Source organism: Coregonus clupeaformis, chromosome 36 (assembly GCF_020615455.1).
Source record: "Coregonus clupeaformis isolate EN_2021a chromosome 36, ASM2061545v1, whole genome shotgun sequence".
NCBI classification, from domain to species: Eukaryota; Metazoa; Chordata; class Actinopteri; order Salmoniformes; family Salmonidae; genus Coregonus; species Coregonus clupeaformis.
In genome coordinates, this window is record NC_059227.1 from 34,107,008 (window position 1) to 34,125,303 (window position 18,296).

Consider the following 18,296-nt stretch of genomic DNA (forward strand, 5'->3'; position numbering starts at 1 on the left):
ACCCAGACACACCGACACAGATGGACCCAGACACACCGACACAGATGGACCCAGACACACCGACACAGAAGGACCCAGACACACCTACACAGAAGGACCCAGACACACCGACACAGATGGACCCAGACACACCTACACAGATGGACCCAGACACACCGACACAGATGTACCCAGACACACCTACACAGAATGACCCAGACACACCGACACAGATGGACCCAGACACACCAACACAGAAGGAGCCCCACACACCGACACAGATGGACCCAGACACACCGACACAGATGGACCCCCACACACACCGACACAGAAGGACCCAGACACACAGACACAGATGGACCCAGACACACCGACACAGATGGACCCAGACACACCGACACAGATGGACCCAGACACACCGACACAGATGGACCCAGACACACCGACACAGAAGGACCCAGACACACCTACACAGAAGGACCCAGACACACCGACACAGATGGACCCAGACACACCTACACAGATGGACCCAGACACACTGACACAGATGTACCCAGACACACCTACACAGAATGACCCAGACACACCGACACAGATGTACCCAGACACACCTACACAGAATGACCCAGACACACCGACACAGATGGACCCAGACACACCTACACAGATGGACCCAGACACACCGACACAGATGTACCCAGACACACCTACACAGATGGACCCAGACACACCGACACAGATGTACCCAGACACACCTACACAGAAGGACCCAGACACACAGTAATACATACACATACAGTCCACAGAAGGACCCAGACACACCACATACTATAGATTGTCTGATTATTTTAGTTTTCTCTTTAAAGTTTTGTCTTCAGAGAACGGAACTGATTTAACTGCCCAACAACACTGTCATTATAGAAATACACACTCGCATGAGAAGACCTGTAGACCTGTAGACCTGTAGACCTGTAGACCTATAAACCTGTAGACCTGTAGACCTGTTGGCCTGTAGACCTATAGACCTGTAGACCTGTTGGCCTGTAGACCTATAGACCTATAGACCTGTAGACCTGTTGGCCTGTAGACCTATAGACCTGTAGACCTGTAGACCTGTTGGCCTGTAGACCTATAGACCTGTAGACCTGTTGGCCTGTAGACCTATAGACCTATAGACCTGTAGACCTATAAACCTATAGACCTGTAGACCTGTAGACCTATTGACCTATAGACCTGTAGACCTATACACCTATAGACCTGTAGATCTGTAGACCTGTAGACCTGTAGACCTATAAACCTGTAGACCTGTAGACCTGTAGACCTGTTGGCCTGTAGACCTATAGACCTGTAGACCTATAAACCTATAGACCTGTAGACCTGTAGACCTGTAGACCTATAGACCTATAGACCTGTAGACCTGTAGACCTATAAACCTATAGACCTGTAGATCTGTAGACCTGTAGACCTATAAACCTGTAGACCTGTAGACCTGTAGACCTGTTGGCCTGTAGACCTATAGACCTATAGACCTGTAGACCTATAAACCTATAGACCTATAGACCTGTAGACCTATAAACCTGTAGACCTGTAGACCTGTAGACCTATAAACCTATAGACCTGTAGACCTGTAGACCTATAAACCTATAGACCTGTAGACCTGTAGACCTATAAACCTATAGATCTGTAGACCTGTAGACCTGTAGACCTGTAGATCTGTAGACCTGTAGACCTGTAGATATGTAGACCTATAAACCTATAAACCTATAAACCTATAAACCTGTAGACCTATAAACCTATAGACCTATAGACCTGTAGATCTGTAGACCTGTAGACCTGTAGACCTATAAACCTGTAGACCTGTAGACCTGTAGACCTGTTGGCCTGTAGACATATAGACCTGTAGACCTATAAACCTATAGACCTGTAGACCTGTAGACCTATAGACCTATAGACCTGTAGACCTATAAACCTATAGACCTGTAGATCTGTAGACCTGTAGACCTGTAGACCTATAAACCTGTAGACCTGTAGACCTGTAGACCTGTTGGCCTGTAGACCTATAGACCTATAGACCTGTAGACCTATAAACCTATAGACCTATAGACCTGTAGACCTATAAACCTGTAGACCTGTAGACCTGTAGACCTATAAACCTATAGACCTGTAGACCTGTAGACCTATAAACCTATAGACCTGTAGACCTGTAGACCTATAAACCTATAGATCTGTAGACCTGTAGACCTGTAGACCTGTAGACCTGTAGATCTGTAGACCTATAAACCTATAAACCTATAGACCTATAAACCTATAGACCTATAAACCTATAAACCTATAAACCTATAAACCTATAGACCTATAAACCTATAGACCTATAAACCTATAAACCTATAAACCTATAAACCTGTAGACCTATAAACCTATAGACCTATAGACCTGTAGATCTGTAGGCCTGTATTAGCGAAGTCAGTGTAACAGCGTAGCAGGAGGGTTTACAGTAATGGAGTCTGAAAGGTGAAGTTAGTGTAACAGTATAGCAGGAGGGTATATGGTCGGGGAGTCCGGGGAATTCTCTTTCCTAACAGCTTCTCTATTATAGTAAACAGTAAAGTCATCGTTGGTCATCTAAATCCAAAGCAGAAAGCAGGGTGATTTCCTCTAAGAGTGATGTTAGCCCAAACAGGAAATGGGTGACTGGAGGAACTTTCATTTTCTCTTTATCATCTTTCTTCTCCTTTTTCAATGTGATATAAATATCTAAGATAATGTTTGTAATCTCTAGCTCTGAGGTTTTAGCCCACTACATTTGTAAAAAAAAATAGAAAGTGCACATTTAGGTCAGAGTTTTTTGTTTTCTTATTATAAGATATTGACAGTAGTAAGCTCGTAGATTAAACAATACAGTATGAAAGTAGATTAGTGTAATCCAAATTTAAATTCAGTTAATGTAAAACTTGATGCTAACCAAGATAAAATATTCAGAATGATCTCTGTTTCAACGAAGACAATGGACGCATTCTTCAGGTCTCAAGTGGGTGTTCAGTCAAACGCTCTGGTCCATTGAGTGAAGGCAGGTTTTCATTTCACTCTACTGTACTTTGCTACCCTCTTTTTCAGCAGAGGCACCACGAGGAGCTAAATACATTTGTGACTAATGCAGATCTCTTCTTCTGAATACAGTGCCTTCAGAAAGTATTCACACCACTTGACATTTTCTTACAGCCTGAATTTAAAATTGATTAAATTGAGACTTTGTGTCACTGATCTACACACAATACCCCATAATGTCAAAGTGGAATTGTGTTTTTAGAAATTGTTACTAGTTAAATATAAATAAAAAGCTGAAATGTCTTCAGTCAGTAAGTATTCAACCCCTTTGTTATGGCAAGCCTAAATAAGTTCAGGAGTATACATTTGCTCAACAAGTCACATAATAAGTTGCACGGACTCACTCTGTGTGCGATAATAGTGTTTAACATGATTTTTGAATGACTACCTCATCTCTTTACCCCACGCATACAATTATCTGTAAGGGCCCTCAGTCGAGCAGTGAATTTCAAACACAGATTCAATCACAAAGACCAGGGAGGTTTTCCAATGCCTCGCAATGAAGGGCACCTATTGGTAGATTACATTTTAAAAAAATTATAATAAGACATTGAATTTCCTTTTGAGCATGGTGAAGTTATTCATTACGCTTTGGATGGTGTATCAATACATCCAGTCACTACAAAGATATAGGCGTCCTTTCTAACTCAGTTGCTGGATAGGAAGGAAACCGCTCAGGGATTTCACTGAGGTCAATGGTGACTTTAAAACAGTTAAGAGTTTAATGGCTGTGATAGGAGAAAACTGAGGATGGATCAACAACATTGTAGTTACTCGACAATACTAACCTAAATGACAAAGTGAAAAGAAGAAGCCAGTACAGAATAAAAATATTCAAAAACATGCATCCTGTTTGCAATAAGGCACTAAAGTAAAACTGCAAAAAATGTGGCAAAGAAATCAACTTTATGGAGGGTTGATAGTATCGGAGTCTGTAAGGTGAAGTTAGTGTAACAATGTAGCAGGAGGGTTTACAGTAATGGAGTCTGAAAGGGGCAGTTAGTGTAACAATGTAGCAGGAGGGTTTACAGTAATGGAGTCTGTAAGGTGAAGTTAGTGTAACAGTGTAGCAGGAGGGTTTACAGTAATGGAGTCTGAAAGGTGAAGTTAGTGTAACAGTGTAGCAGGAGGGTTTACAGTAATGGAGTCTGAAAGGGGCAGTTAGTGTAACAGTGTAGCAGGAGGGTTTACAGTAATGGAGTCTGAAAGGGGCAGTTAGTGTAACAGTGTAGCAGGAGGGTTTACAGTAATGGAGTCTGAAAGGTGAAGTTAGTGTAACAGCGTAGCAGGAGGGTTTACAGTAAGGGAGTATGAAAGGTGAAGTTAGTGTAACAGCGTAACAGGAGGGTTTACAGTAATGGAGTCTATAAGGTAAAGTAGGTGTAACAGTATAGCCGGAGGTTTTACAGTAAGGGAGTATGAAAGGTGAAGTTAGTGTAACAGCGTAGCAGGAGGGTTTACAGTAATGGAGTCTATAAGGTAAAGTAGGTGTAACAGTATAGCCGGAGGTTTTACAGTAAGGGAGTATGAAAGGTGAAGTTAGTGTAACAGCGTAGCAGGAGGGTTTAAAAAAAGAAGCCAGTACAGGATAAAAAATATTCCAAAACATGCATCCTGTTTGCAATAAGGCACTAAAGTAAAACTGCAAAATAATTGTCTAAGAAATGAACTTTATGTCCTGAATACAAAGAGTTATGTTTGGGGCAAATCCAACACAACACATCACTGAGTACCACTCTTCATATTTTCAAGCATGGTGGTGGCTGCATCATTCTATTGGATGCTTGTCATCGGCAAGAACTAAGAGGTATTTTTTAGGATACAAATAAATGGAATAGAGCTAAGCACAGGCAAAATCCTAGAGGAAAACCTGGCTCAGTCTGCTTTCCAACAGACACTGCGAGACAAATTCACCTTTCAGCAGGACAGTAACCTAAAACACAAAGCAAAATATACACTGGAGTTGCTTTTTCAAGTTTCAAGTTTTAATGTCACATGCACAAGTACAGTGAAATGCCTTTCTTGCAAACTCAAAAACCAACAATGCAATAATCAATAAGAATGTAATACTAGAATTTAAAAAACATGAGAAATAAGAAGAAATATGAATAACACAATAAGTAAGCATACTATATACAGGGCCTTTCCAATACCATATTTACAATGTGCAGGGATACTGGGGTGCTATCGTAAGTTATCATAAGTTATTGCTATCATAAGTTGAATGCACCAATTTGTAAGTCGTTCTGGATAAGAGCGTCTGCTAAATGATGTAAATGTAAATGTAAAATGTGATGGAGGTAGATATGTATAGGGGTAAGGTGACTTGGAATCAGGATATAAGATAAACAGAGTAGCAGCAGCTTGTATGTAAGTGGGAGTGTGTGTGTAGAGTCAGTATAAATGTACAGTACCAGTCAAAAGTTTGGACACACCTACTCATTCAAGGATTTTTCTTTATTTTGACTATTTTCTAAATTGTAGAATAATAGTGAAGACATCAAAACTATGAAATAACACATATGGAATCATGTAGTAACCAAAAAAGTGTTAAACAAATCAAAATATATTTTATATTTGCGATTCTTCAAAGTAGCCACCCTTTGCCTTGATGAAAGCTTTGCACACTCTTGGCATTCTCTCAACCAGCATGTTATTTGTGAGTGCGCAGATGATGGAGTGAGTGTGTGTGTGAGTGTGTAGGGCCCTGTGAGTGTGTGTGTGTGTGTAGGGCCCTGTGAGTGTGCATAAATAAAAGGTCAATAAGGATACAAGGTTAACTCAGATAGTCCGTCTAGCCATTTATCAGTCTTATTGCTTGGGGATAGAAGCTGTTCAAGAGCCTGTTGGTGTCAGACTTGATGCACCAGAGAGAACAGTCTGTGTCTTGGGTGGTTGGAGTCTTAAACAATTTTCCGGGCCTTCCTACCACACTGCCTGATATAGATGTCCTGGATGGCAGGGAGCTCGGCCCTAGTGATGTAATGGGCTGTCCGCACCACCCTCTGTAGGGTTATAGACTCCCTTACTGTAAACCCATACCAGGCAGTGATGCAGCCAGTCAAAATGCTCTCAATGTTACAGCTGTAGATCTTTTTGAGGATTTGAGGGCCCATGCCAAACATTTTCAACCTCCTGAAGGAGAAGAGGCGCTGCCGCACCTTCTCAACCTTCGTGTGTTTGGACCATTTTAAGTCTTTAGTGATTTGGACACCGAGGAACTTGAAGCTGTCGACCTGCTCCACTGCGGCCCCGTCGATGTGGATGGAGGCGTTTTCACCCCCCCCGTTTCATCTAGTCCACGATCAGCTCCTTGGTCTTACTGAAGTTGAGGGAGAGGTTGCTGTTCTGGCACCACACTGCCAGGTCTCTGACCTCTTCCCTGTAGGCGTAACCAAGACGACATCTAATGTTCCTGCGTGGCCTACTTACAGTTTTAACTTAACTTGGCTTGAAAATCTATGGAAAGACCTGAAAATGGCTGTCTAGCAATGATCAACAACCAACTTGACAGAGCTTGAAGAATTGTATATATAATATCCAGGTATGCAAAGACTCACAGCTGTAATTGCTGCAAAAGGTGATTCTAACATGCATTGACTCAGGGGTGTGAATACTTATGTAAATGAGATATTTCTGTATTTCATTTTCAATACATTTTCAAAAATGTATAAAAACATGTTTTCACTTTGTGATTATGGGGTATTGTGTGTAGATGTCCTCACTAACCGGTACACTTACGCAACCTCAATTCCCTTCCTCCCTTCCTCCCATCTCTCTCTCCCCCTTCCCACCTTCCATTGATTTTGCGTCCCAAATGGCACCCTATTCTCTACATAGTGCACTAATTTAGACCAGAGCCAAGCTCATAGGGAGGAAATAGGATGCCATTTTGGATGCAGCCACTTTCCATTCTATTTACGTTGCCTGAATTGACCCTGATTACCGGATCACTTCTTGATTCTAGGCTCTTCACGAAATCACAAAATGTTCCCACGACCAGGCTTACAGGGTCTGTGGACCCACACGTAACAAGGTGACAATTTCAATGTCGTAGCAAATCAAAAATGGTGACCTAGGTCATGAGAGCTTGCCTTCCTCCTCACGAGCAGACAGACATACAGAAAGACAGTCACACACAGACAGGTAGGCAGACACAGACAGGCAGACACAGACAGGCAGACACAGACAGGCAGACACAGACAGGCAGACACAGACAGGCAGACACAGACAGGCAGACACAGACACAGACACAGACAGGCAGACACAGACAGGCAGACACAGACACAGACAGGCAGACACAGACAGGCAGACACAGACAGGCAGACACAGACACAGACAGGCAGACACAGACAGGCAGACACAGACAGGCAGACACTGACAGGCAGACACACAGACAGGCAGACACAGACAGGCAGACACAGACAGGCATACGCAGGCAGACGCAGGCAGACGCATACAGACAGACAGGCAGACAAAGACAGACAGGAAGCTTGTCATGGAACACAATGCATTCATAAAGAGATAGAAATAAGATCACTTCCTGTTTCTGAGTGATTGACAACCAATCACTGATTCAGAAATAGATGACAACAATGAGGAATACATTAGTACCTATAGAAACCATTGGGATAGAGAAGTGGATCATAAAGTTATCTAGTCCTGATGAACAGAGATACAGTCCTAGCCAGGCCTGATGAGCAGAGATACAGTCCCAGTCAGGCCTGATGACAACATAAACTGAGGTCCTTGAACTCTCAACCTACTAGCCCTCATATACCATCATGGCCACCAAATTATCCCCTTCTCTCTCTCTCTCTCTCTCTCTCTCTCTCTCCCTCTCTCTCTCTCTCTCTCTCTCTCTCTCTCTCTCTCTCTCTCTCTCTCTCTCTCTCTCCCTGTCTCTCTCTCTCTCTCTCTCTCTCTCTCTCTCTCTCTCTCTCTCTCTCCCTGTCTCTCTCTCTCTCTCTCTCTCTCTCTCTCCCCTGTCTCTCTCTCTCTCTCTCTCTCTCTCTCTTCTCCTCTCTGTCTCTCTCTCTCTCTCTCTCTCTCTCTCTCTCTCTCTCTCTCTCTCTCTCTCTCTCTCTCTCTCTCTCTCTCTCTCTCTCTCTCTCTCTCTCTCTCTCTCCCTCTCTCTCTGTCTCTGTCTCTCCCTATCTCTCTCTCATTTAGATCCAGTGCTAGCTACCGTCTGAAGCACAGGGTGAGTCTGGAGGATCTGTGGCTTTATGGTTTTGAGGATGAGCCCGAGGAGGAAGAGGGAGGACGGGGAGTGATCGACCTCAGGACCTCCCTTGTCTTGGCCTGGCCCCTTGCCTTCTGTGTGGTGTCCTTCCGGTGAGCAACAGCCATCCTCTGTGTGCACACTCATACTTGTGCAAAGACACATAGGGCCCCGTGTAGCTCAGTTGGTAGAGCATGGCGCTTGCAACGCCAGGGTTGTGGGTTCGATTCCCACGGGGGCCAGTATAAAAAAAAAAAAAGAATGCACTAACTGTAAGTCGCTCTGGATAAGAGCTAAATGACTAAAATGTAGATGCGTAAGGCAGACAGGTGCCCACACACACACATACACACACACACACGCACCCACACACACACAGATGACGCACGGGCACACACACAGAGACAGATGCCCAGGCAGGCACACACACAGATCAAAACACGTGTCTTTTAACTCAATGAGAAACATTTCTCACACATCGTTCTCAACGTAGACATAACAAATAACAAGTGAAGTTTCTCTATATTTTTTCTCACTACTGACATTACAGGACAATGACTAATTCTCTGAACACCCAAAGGGTAAAGGTTAGAAAACTACACAATGAGCCACTACTGAGCAGTAAGTTCAGCTTACTGGCATTTCAAAGTACAACTATTACAATTTGAGGATAATGGAGTCAACCTAACTCTAACATCCATAAATTCAAATTCAAGATTCATATGAACAGTTCCTTTTGACCCATTTGGTTTTCCTGGGAGATACACTGTGCACAAACAGCAGTACAGCAGTATCCTTGGATTGACCTAACATATATATTGAGTTTCTTCAGAAATGCTTTCCATAAGGTCTTGAATGAATAGGGAAGTTAGAAAAATCTGCACCATCACAAGATAATGGCTGGTGAAACAGGAAGTGTGAAGCTGACCATCAGACCTCAGGTCACATGTCAGGGGCTTTACAGCAATGGACTTTCAAATAAAGAGAGAGGGTGGGAATTGTAATGTCACAAATGGAGACAAACAGACATAACATTGAATGGAAAAAATGAAAGGGGATTGAATAGTTATTTAATAACAATCAGTGCCTGTTTTTATCAGGAATGATAGCTATCCCTTGTTGGTGTAGATATGGGTAATTTAGTCATCTTATTGGGGTCTGAGTCATGGACTCCCACAGTTTCGTGTCAAACAAACTAGTCAAATAAGTGTGACCGTTGTTGACTCGAGTCATTCTTAGAGTCTGGGGTTCGCCAGTTTATCAGCTTACTGTTTACCAGGAAGCACCAACTGTACATGAGCTGGTCTGTTGGGAAAGTGTATGTAAAAGCCTATTTTATAGTAATCCAAAAGTATGGGCCCTAACGAAGGCCCTAACGAACGCCCTAACGAACGCCCTAAAGAAGACCCCAACGAACGCCCTAACGAACGCCCTAAAGAAGGCCCTAAAGAAGGCCCTAACGAAGGCCCAAAAGAAAGCCCAAAAGAAAGCCCTAACGAAGGCCCTAACGAAGGCCCTAACGAAGGCCCTAAAGAAAGGGCTAAATAAGGCCCTAAATAAGGCCCTAAATAAGGCCCTAACGAAGGCCCTAACGAAGGCCCTAACGAAGGCCCTAAAGAAGGCCCTAAAGAAGGCCCTAAATAAGGCCCAAACGAAGGCCCTAACGAAGTCCCTAAAGAAGGCCCTAACGAAGAACCTAACGAAGGCCCTAACGAAGCCACAACCCAAGGTGAAGGAAAACAAAAGACAATAAAACAGATGCACTTCTAAAGGCCTCACTCACATCCACGCTTCCCCAGAGTCAAGTGATCCCCTTTTACAAATAAATTTTACATTTTACATTTTAGTCATTTAGCAGACGCTCTTATCCAGAGCGACTTACAGGAGCAATTAGGGTTAAGTGCCTTGCTCAAGGGCACATTAACGTCATTTAGCAGACGCTCTTAGCCAGAGCGACTCACAAATTGGTGCGTTCACCCTATAGCCAGTGGGATAACCACTTTACAATTGGGGGGTAGAAGGATTCCTTTATCCTATCCCAGGTATTCCTTAAAGAGGTGGGGTTTCAAATGTCTCCGGAAGGTGGTGAGTGACTCCGCTGTCCTGGCGTCGTGAGGGAGCTTGTTCCACCATTGGGGTGCCAGAGCAGCGAACAGTTTTGACTGGGCTGAGCGGGAACTATGCTTCCGCAGAGGAAGGGAGCCAGCAGGCCAGAGGTGGATGAGCGCAATGCCCTCGTTTGGGTGTAGGGACTGATCAGAGCCTGAAGGTACAGAGGTGCCGTTCCCCTCACTGCTCCATAGGCAAGCACCATGGTCTTGTAGCGGATGCGAGCTTCAACTGGAAGCCAGTGGAGTGTGCGGAGGAGGGGGGTGACGTGAGAGAACTTGGGAAGGTTGAACACCAGACGGGCTGCGGCATTCTGGATGAGTTGTAGGGGTTTAATGGCACAGGCAGGGAGGCCAGCCAACAGCGAGTTGCAGTAGTCCAGACGGGAGATGACAAGTGCCTGGATTAGGACCTGTGCCGCTTCCTGTGTAAGGCAGGGTCGTACTCTCCGAATGTTGTAGAGCATGAACCTGCAGGAGCGGGTCACCGCCTTGATGTTGGCGGAGAACGACAGGGTGTTGTCCAGGGTCACGCCTAGGCTCTTCGCACTCTGGGAGGAGGACACAGCGGAGTTGTCAACCGTGATGGCGAGATCATGGAACGGGCAGTCCTTCCCCGGGAGGAAGAGCAGCTCCGTCTTGCCAGGGTTCAGCTTGAGGTGGTGATCCGTCATCCATACTGATATGTCTGCCAGACATGCAGAGATGCGATTCGCCACCTGGTTATCAGAAGGGGGAAAGGAGAAGATTAGTTGTGTATCGTCAGCGTAGCAATGATAGGAGAGACCATGTGAGGATATGACAGAGCCAAGTGACTTGGTGTATAGGGAGAAAAGGAGAGGGCCTAGAACTGAGCCTTGGGGGACACCAGTGGTGAGAGCACGTGGTGCGGAGACAGCTTCTCGCCACGCCACTTGGTAGGAGCGACCGGTCAGGTAGGACGCAATCCAGGAGTGAGCCGCGCCGGAGATGCCCAGCTCGGAGAGGGTGGAGAGGAGGATCTGATGGTTCACAGTATCAAAGGCAGCAGACAGGTCTAGAAGGACAAGAGCAGAGGAGAGAGAGTTAGCTTTAGCAGTGCGGAGAGTCTCCGTGACACAGAGGAGAGCAGTCTCAGTTGAATGACCAGTCCTGAAACCTGATTGGTTTGGATCAAGAAGGTCATTCTGAGAGAGATAGCAAGAGAGTTGGCTAAAGACGGCACGCTCAATAGTTTTGGAAAGAAAAGAGAGAAGGGATACTGGTCTGTAGTTGTTGACATCAGTGGGGTCGAGTGTTGGTTTTTTGAGAAGGGGGAGCAACTCTCGCTCTCTTGAAGACGGAAGGGACATGGCCGGCGTTCAAGGATGAGTTGATCAGCGAGGTGAGGTAGGGGAGAAGGTCACCGGAGATGGTCTGGAGAAGGGAGGAGGGGATGGGGTCAAGCGGGCAGGTTGTTGGGCGGCCTGCAGTCACAAGTCGCAGGATTTTATCTGGAGAGAGAGGGGAGAAAGAAGTCAAAGCATAGGGTAGGGCAGTGTGAGCAGGACCAGCAGTGTCATTAGACTTAACAAACGAGGATCGGATGTCGTCAACCTTCTTTTTCAAAGTGGTTGACGAAGTCATCCACAGAGAGAGAGGAGGGGGGATTCAGGAGGGAGGAAAATGTGGCAAAGAGCTTCCTAGGGTTAGAGGCAGATGCTTGGAATTTAGAGTGGTAGAAGGTGGCCTTAGCAGCAGAAACAGATGAAGAAAATGTAGAGAGGAGGGAGTGAAAAGATGCCAGGTCGGTAGGGAGTTTAGTTTTCTTCCATTTCCGCTCCGCTGCCCGGAGCTCTGTTCTGTGAGCTCGCAGTGAGTCATCAAGCCACGGAGCAGGAGGGGAGGACCGAGCCGGCCGGGAGGATAGGGGACACAGAGAGTCAAAGGATGCAGAAAGGGAGGAGAGGAGGGTTGAGGAGGCAGAATCAGGAGATTGGAGGGAGAAGGATTGAGCAGAGGGAAGAGATGATAGGATGGAAGAGGAGAGAGTAGTGGGAGAGAGAGAGCGAAGGTTGCGGCGGCGCATTACCATCTGTGTAGGGGCAGAGTGAGTAGTGTGGGAGGAGAGCGAGAGAGAAAAGGAAACAAAGTAGTGGTCGGAGACTTGGAGGGGAGTTGCAGTGAGATTAGTAGAGGAGCAGCATCTAGTGAAGATGAGGTCAAGCGTATTGCCTGCCTTGTGAGTAGGGGGACGGTGAGAGGGTGAGGTCAAAAGAGGAGAGGAGTGGAAAGAAGGAGGCAGAGAGAAATGAGTCATATGTGGACATAGGGAGGTTGAAATCCCCCAAAAACTGTGAGGGGTGAGCCATCCTCAGGAAAGGAACTTATCAAGGCGTCAAGCTCGTTGATGAACTCTCCAAGGGAACCTGGAGGGCGATAGATGACAAGGATATTAAGCTTAAATGGGCTAGTGACTGTGACAGCATGGAATTCAAATGAGGAGATAGACAGATGGGTTAGGGGGAAAAATTGAGAATGTCCACTTGGGAGAGATGAGGATTCCTGTACCACCACCCCTCTGACCAGATGCTCTCGGGGTATGCGAGAACACATGGTCAGACGAGGAGAGAGCAGTAGGAGTAGCCGTGTTTTCAGTGGTGATCCATGTTTCCGTCAGCGCCAGGAAGTCGAGGGACTGTAGGTTGGCATAGGCTGGGATGAAGTCAGCTTTGTTGGCAGCAGAACGGCAGTTCCAGAGGCTGCCTGCGACCTGGAACTCCAGGTGAGGGGTGCGTGCAGGGACCACCAGGTTAGAGAGGCAGCAGCCGCGCGGTGTGGTGCGTTGTTTGTGTAGCCTGTGCAGAGAGGAGAGAACAGGGATAGGCAGAGGCATAGTTGACAGGCTGTAGCAAATGGCTACAAAAATGCAGAGGAGATCGGAATGAAATGAGCTAAGCATCTGGGAGAGGAGAGAGGGGGCCTCCCCTCACCAAAAACTTCTACCTCAGAAACTAAAATTGTTTCACTGAACCACCCGAACAAAAACTCTCCCAACTTCCACCTTTAGAAATCAGAAATTGTTGTGAACCACAGTTGTTCAATGTTTAAAGGAATAGACTCAACCCACTTTATTCAGCTAGCTAACTATGACACCATAGCTGACTAGCATGCTAGCATCCAATAACACACAGTTTAACACACAGTTAAGCACCAATACTTGGTCACAACAAACCACCAATAGTGTGTTAACTAGCTAACTAGCATGCTAGCATCCAGTAACACACAGTTTAGCACAAACACTTGGTCACAGCAAACCACCAATAGTGTGATAACACACTAAACAGATCATTCGTGTCTGTGTCAAGTTCCTTTCATGACGCAGCAATGATTCAACGTTGGCCCCCGACCAATGATTCAACGTTGGCTAACCCTCACTCATCTATACAGGTGAGTGAGGGTTAGAGTCTCCCGTGTGTCTCTTTCCACACGGCGATGACAGCAGCAGCCCCAGCACAGGAGGAAGTGGTGTCTTTGGTCGGGGGCCGCCATGACGTTGCTTCCTGTCCCCATGACTGAGTTAGAGTTTCCAGTGCTGTAGTTAAAAGAGCCCAAGTGCGTGTTTTTTCTCTTCAGTCTGTTAGTCTGTCCGTCCGTGTGTTTGGTTCGTTCCTCTTTCACTGTGGATTAGTAACTCACGCCACGCTGTTATTTTGCCTGCAGCTTGCCTGAGGTGAAAGAACACTGGTTGGATACTCTTCACAGGTAAGCACTACTATTTGTCTACTAAAATGTATTTGTTTAGTTTTTATTGGACCTTGATTTAAACAGGGAGTCACCATTGAGACCAGGGTCTCTTTCGCAAGGGAGCCCTGCACATACAATTCATAGACACATAAAAAAAAAAAAAATAGCTAACTAAAATTCAGCACTATTAACTCTATACATACTGTAAATGCCTCTTGATTGTGCCGTAAATGGTTACCCTGGTTACTGGGTTATACTATATCATTGAGATAGTCATAATCTTTAATAACAGTTTTATTTATTTTTTATAGGGGGTAGATCAGCTTAAATATTGCGAAAAGATTGTGGGATCTATCAATGTAATTGTGATCTATCAATGTATTTGTAATAACTTGCAGTATCAATGGGACTGTACTGTCAATGTAATTCAATTACATACAGTATAATATATAAATGTGTGCACGCTTGACTGTTAGTTTCTTTGGATAAAAGCGTCTGCTAAATGGCATATATTATATTAATTAGTACTGAAGGGTAGTATAAAGACATTGATGGAGATAGGAACTGTATTTTAGTTCATATTACCATATTCTTCATGATGTCACAACTTATAGTATATAGTTAAAATAGAAATATTAGTGGTAATCATCATTTTCATTCATAATCAAATTAAGATTCTATCATATTGAAAATATCCATTTGATCCTCTTTTAAAACATGATGCACCCCTCACCACACACACACACACACACACACACACACACACACACACACACACACACACACGCAAACACAATATAGACTAGTCTCTCTCCACAGCCCTCTAAACAGGGACTAGTCTCTCTCTAGTATGGCTCACCAGAATAGTTAGGAATTTACTTGAGATCAATCAAATGTTAATATTTGTATGTTTTTTGAATCATTCCAGGAAAGTAAAAGTAGCAACAGAGAGGGCAGGTTCTATCACACCTCTCCCAAGTGTTCTGATGAAGGTGCTGAGCAACAACAGTATCACAGTAAGTTTCTCACTAGGGCCTGTCCCAAATGGCACCCTATCCTGTATACAGTACACTGCAAAAGTAGTGAACTGTAGGGAACAGAGTGCCATTTGGGATGCAACTTTAGCTTACTCTCCAGTGTGCTAGATATACAGCAACTGCTATTAGAACACCTGAAACAGAGAAGAGCTGTGTGATTTATTACCATAGCACATACTGTGTCGAATGTAGACACATTCCCTGATACCTCACTCAGTTTCTTGTTACCAAAGGTGGTGATGGCAGATACTGTAGAAAAGATGGATCTGCTTTCACCTGTGTCCAGTCGGTCATTGATATCGAGATACCATTGTATTGCTCGGCTATTGATATCAAGATATCATTGTCTTGCCAATTCATAATATTCACTCTTATTCAATCTATTGCTCTCATGTTGATGGGCTTTGAAGAGGCATATAACCTCTAAAAAAAGCCATTAACAGTAAGGACGGTGTATCGGACATTCTTAGAAAGGCACTCAATGCAGACACATTGCAGCACGTCAAAAGATGTTCTATGGTCATTCAGGCATTATAGACCTTTGTTTGACACCATTAAAATTGTACTTATAGAATTAGAACGAGCATACATTGACCTTTACCGAAATAGTATAATTGCTTCTGGAAGGAGTCGACTTTATCTTCAACAACTTTCATCTGCATCATAGATAATTCTCTCTCTCTCTCTCTCTCTCTGTGTTTCAGGCTAAAACTATGACAGGAAGTGGCAAGGAGCCGTTTATCGAGTTTCTCCTTGATGTGAGTACCGTACAGTACAGACCACGCTTCTGCTTCTCTCATCCATGTGTCAATTGTTCTGGAATCAACACGTGTTGGGAAACACCTTTGGTTTCCCTGGACCTCAGGGGGAAAATATGAGGCTTATTTTTAGGTTTGATGGGGGAATTCGAACTACTGCAATCTGTTGCTCAAATAATAATATAACATATATATATATATATATAACAGAAGTGTATACATTGTAAACACTTGATTGATACTGTACAGTGATGATGCTTTTTGAAGGAGGGTTTGTGTTTCTTCAAATGGAGGACCTTGTGTTGATCTTGAGGGCATATTGGTGTGAAAGTGGTGGGTGTTTTTGAGGGGTGTTTTTGTGGGGTAAATTGCTTGTGTGATGGAGGAGTTTAAGGAGGGAGTGCGGACCACCCTGCACATGGAAACAGGCGTGCAGACACAGGGTGTGTGGTTTAGGGGGCTTAGAGCAGAGGCTCCTCCCCTCCCCTCCCTCCCCTGCCACACGTTCCTCACACATGCTCATGACAACATCTCCTGTTTTGCATTTTCAGGGCGGCACAAAGATCCCCACCCTGCCCAGGGAGTTGTGTAAGGCAAAAGCAACGCAGCCCATTGGTGAGTTTGAACATCGCTGAAAAACAACGTCATGGTATCAGTTAGCATTACTGTATACTGTGCCCCTTATAATATCTCCCTTTTATTACGCAATACTGCATACTACATGTATACCTACACAAGTTGTCTAATCATTTGGCTTCTTTCGTAACAGAAAATGGCGGCATCAGTAAGAGAAGCATCAGCATCTTGAGGAAGTTGAAGAGGAGTTCCACCCTCACCAGCATGTCCTTCTGTCCAGACACAGACTCCAAGAGCCAACTGTTTGGACAGCCTCTCTCCAAGACCTGCCCAGAGGATGGGATGCTTCCCAAGCCTATCACAGTACGTCAGTCTACCACAGCTTTCTTGGTTCTGTACTATCTTGGTTCTGTACTATCTTGGTTCTGTACTATCTTGGTATGTCAGATTGTCATCATTTGGACAAGGTGTGTGGCTGTGGGCATTGAGTGAGAAAGATTTTATTGATTGTGCGACATAACATAACACTTTTCTTTCATGAACTGAACTGCCATAATGAGTCTTAGTGACAGCTATTGATTTGACCCGCACCACATTCTACCAAGTGTCCGCTAGGTAGCGTCCGCTAATGGGGATCCGAATAAAATAAAATAAAATAAATAAACCCTTTTAACTAAACACCTTGGTAGAATGAGGTACATGTCAATTCAAAAGTTGTCACTAGGACTCATTACGGCAGTTCAGTTCAAGAAAGGATTTATTGATTAGGGCAGTTGATTAATCAGGTCATTGAATTATCACTAATAAGTGCAGTTAGTTAACAAAGCACTTGATAATGGTTGCTAAGAACCTGCCTGTCTGCAACCCAACCATAGATTTGGTCTACATTTGATGTTCCAGCTGATAAACACGCATAACGCACCAACCGCCTGTCTCACTCTGACCCCGCCCTCCCCCTCACAGAACACATGATGTGCACACACACACAGTCACACACACACACAGTCACACACACACACAGTCCCACACACAGTCACACACACCACACCACACCACACACACACAGCAGGGTATTTGATTTGTTCATGCCTTTTCTCAGCCTGGTCTGACCTCTCCTTGTTCTTCTCTCTCCCCACCAGGAGATATTGGTGCTTCTGTGGAAGAAAGGCCCCTCCACAGAGGGGGTGTTCAGGAAGGCCTGCAACAATAAGACCCTGAAGGCCATCAGGGAGCAGCTCAACAGTGGGATGGAGGTGGAGATGGAGGCCCTGCCCGTGGTTCTCCTGGTGGGTCTACTCAAGGTAAAGAGTCTGTCCCATCTGTCCGTCCATCGTTCCGTTGGACGCCCTCGCTACTTATCAGCAGTCTTCTATTGTGTTCTAACCTCCGACACCTTCCCTCCTAATTACAGAGTTTTCTGAACGAGCTCCCGGGACGCCTGCTAGTGTCGGAGCTGTATGAGACCTGGATGAAGGCCCTGGAGAGTGAGGACGTCCACCAAAGAAGCTTGGAGCTCAAGAGGTAAGCTACCAAACACTAACGAGCTGATGCTAGCCTAAAAGTAGCATTAGCTAGCCTCTACTAGGACCAACTGCTAATGCTATTCTAAATGTGGCATTAGCGCTAGCTACTATAGCTACTAGCTACTATACCACCTGTCCAGTCACCCCCATTGGTGACCTATAAATCTGTAAGCTACTCGAGAGGCCGTACACAAATGAAATGCTAATGTAAAACTAATAAAGGCGTTTGGTTGAATACAAAAAACCCTGAACTTTTCCATTGCTGTTGTAGGTGTAGCAAA

General features: G+C 44.9%; 1 protein-coding gene and 1 non-coding gene across 2 annotated transcripts in view; both read left to right on the top strand.

Moving 5' to 3' along the window:
• Positions 1-18,296, top strand: part of LOC121552737 (T-cell activation Rho GTPase-activating protein-like) — a 48,798-nt gene that overhangs the window by 27,974 nt on the left and 2,528 nt on the right. The window contains exons 4-11 of the mRNA XM_041865761.2: positions 8,257-8,421; positions 14,098-14,139; positions 15,050-15,137; positions 15,863-15,916; positions 16,468-16,531; positions 16,686-16,855; positions 17,632-17,793; positions 17,904-18,013. Of these exons, the coding sequence (XP_041721695.1) occupies positions 8,257-8,421; positions 14,098-14,139; positions 15,050-15,137; positions 15,863-15,916; positions 16,468-16,531; positions 16,686-16,855; positions 17,632-17,793; positions 17,904-18,013 (855 nt within the window). The remainder of the gene's footprint in view (positions 1-8,256; positions 8,422-14,097; positions 14,140-15,049; positions 15,138-15,862; positions 15,917-16,467; positions 16,532-16,685; positions 16,856-17,631; positions 17,794-17,903; positions 18,014-18,296) is intronic.
• Positions 8,476-8,550, top strand: trnaa-ugc. Its single transcript has one exon. It is a non-coding gene; the product is annotated as a tRNA-Ala (tRNA).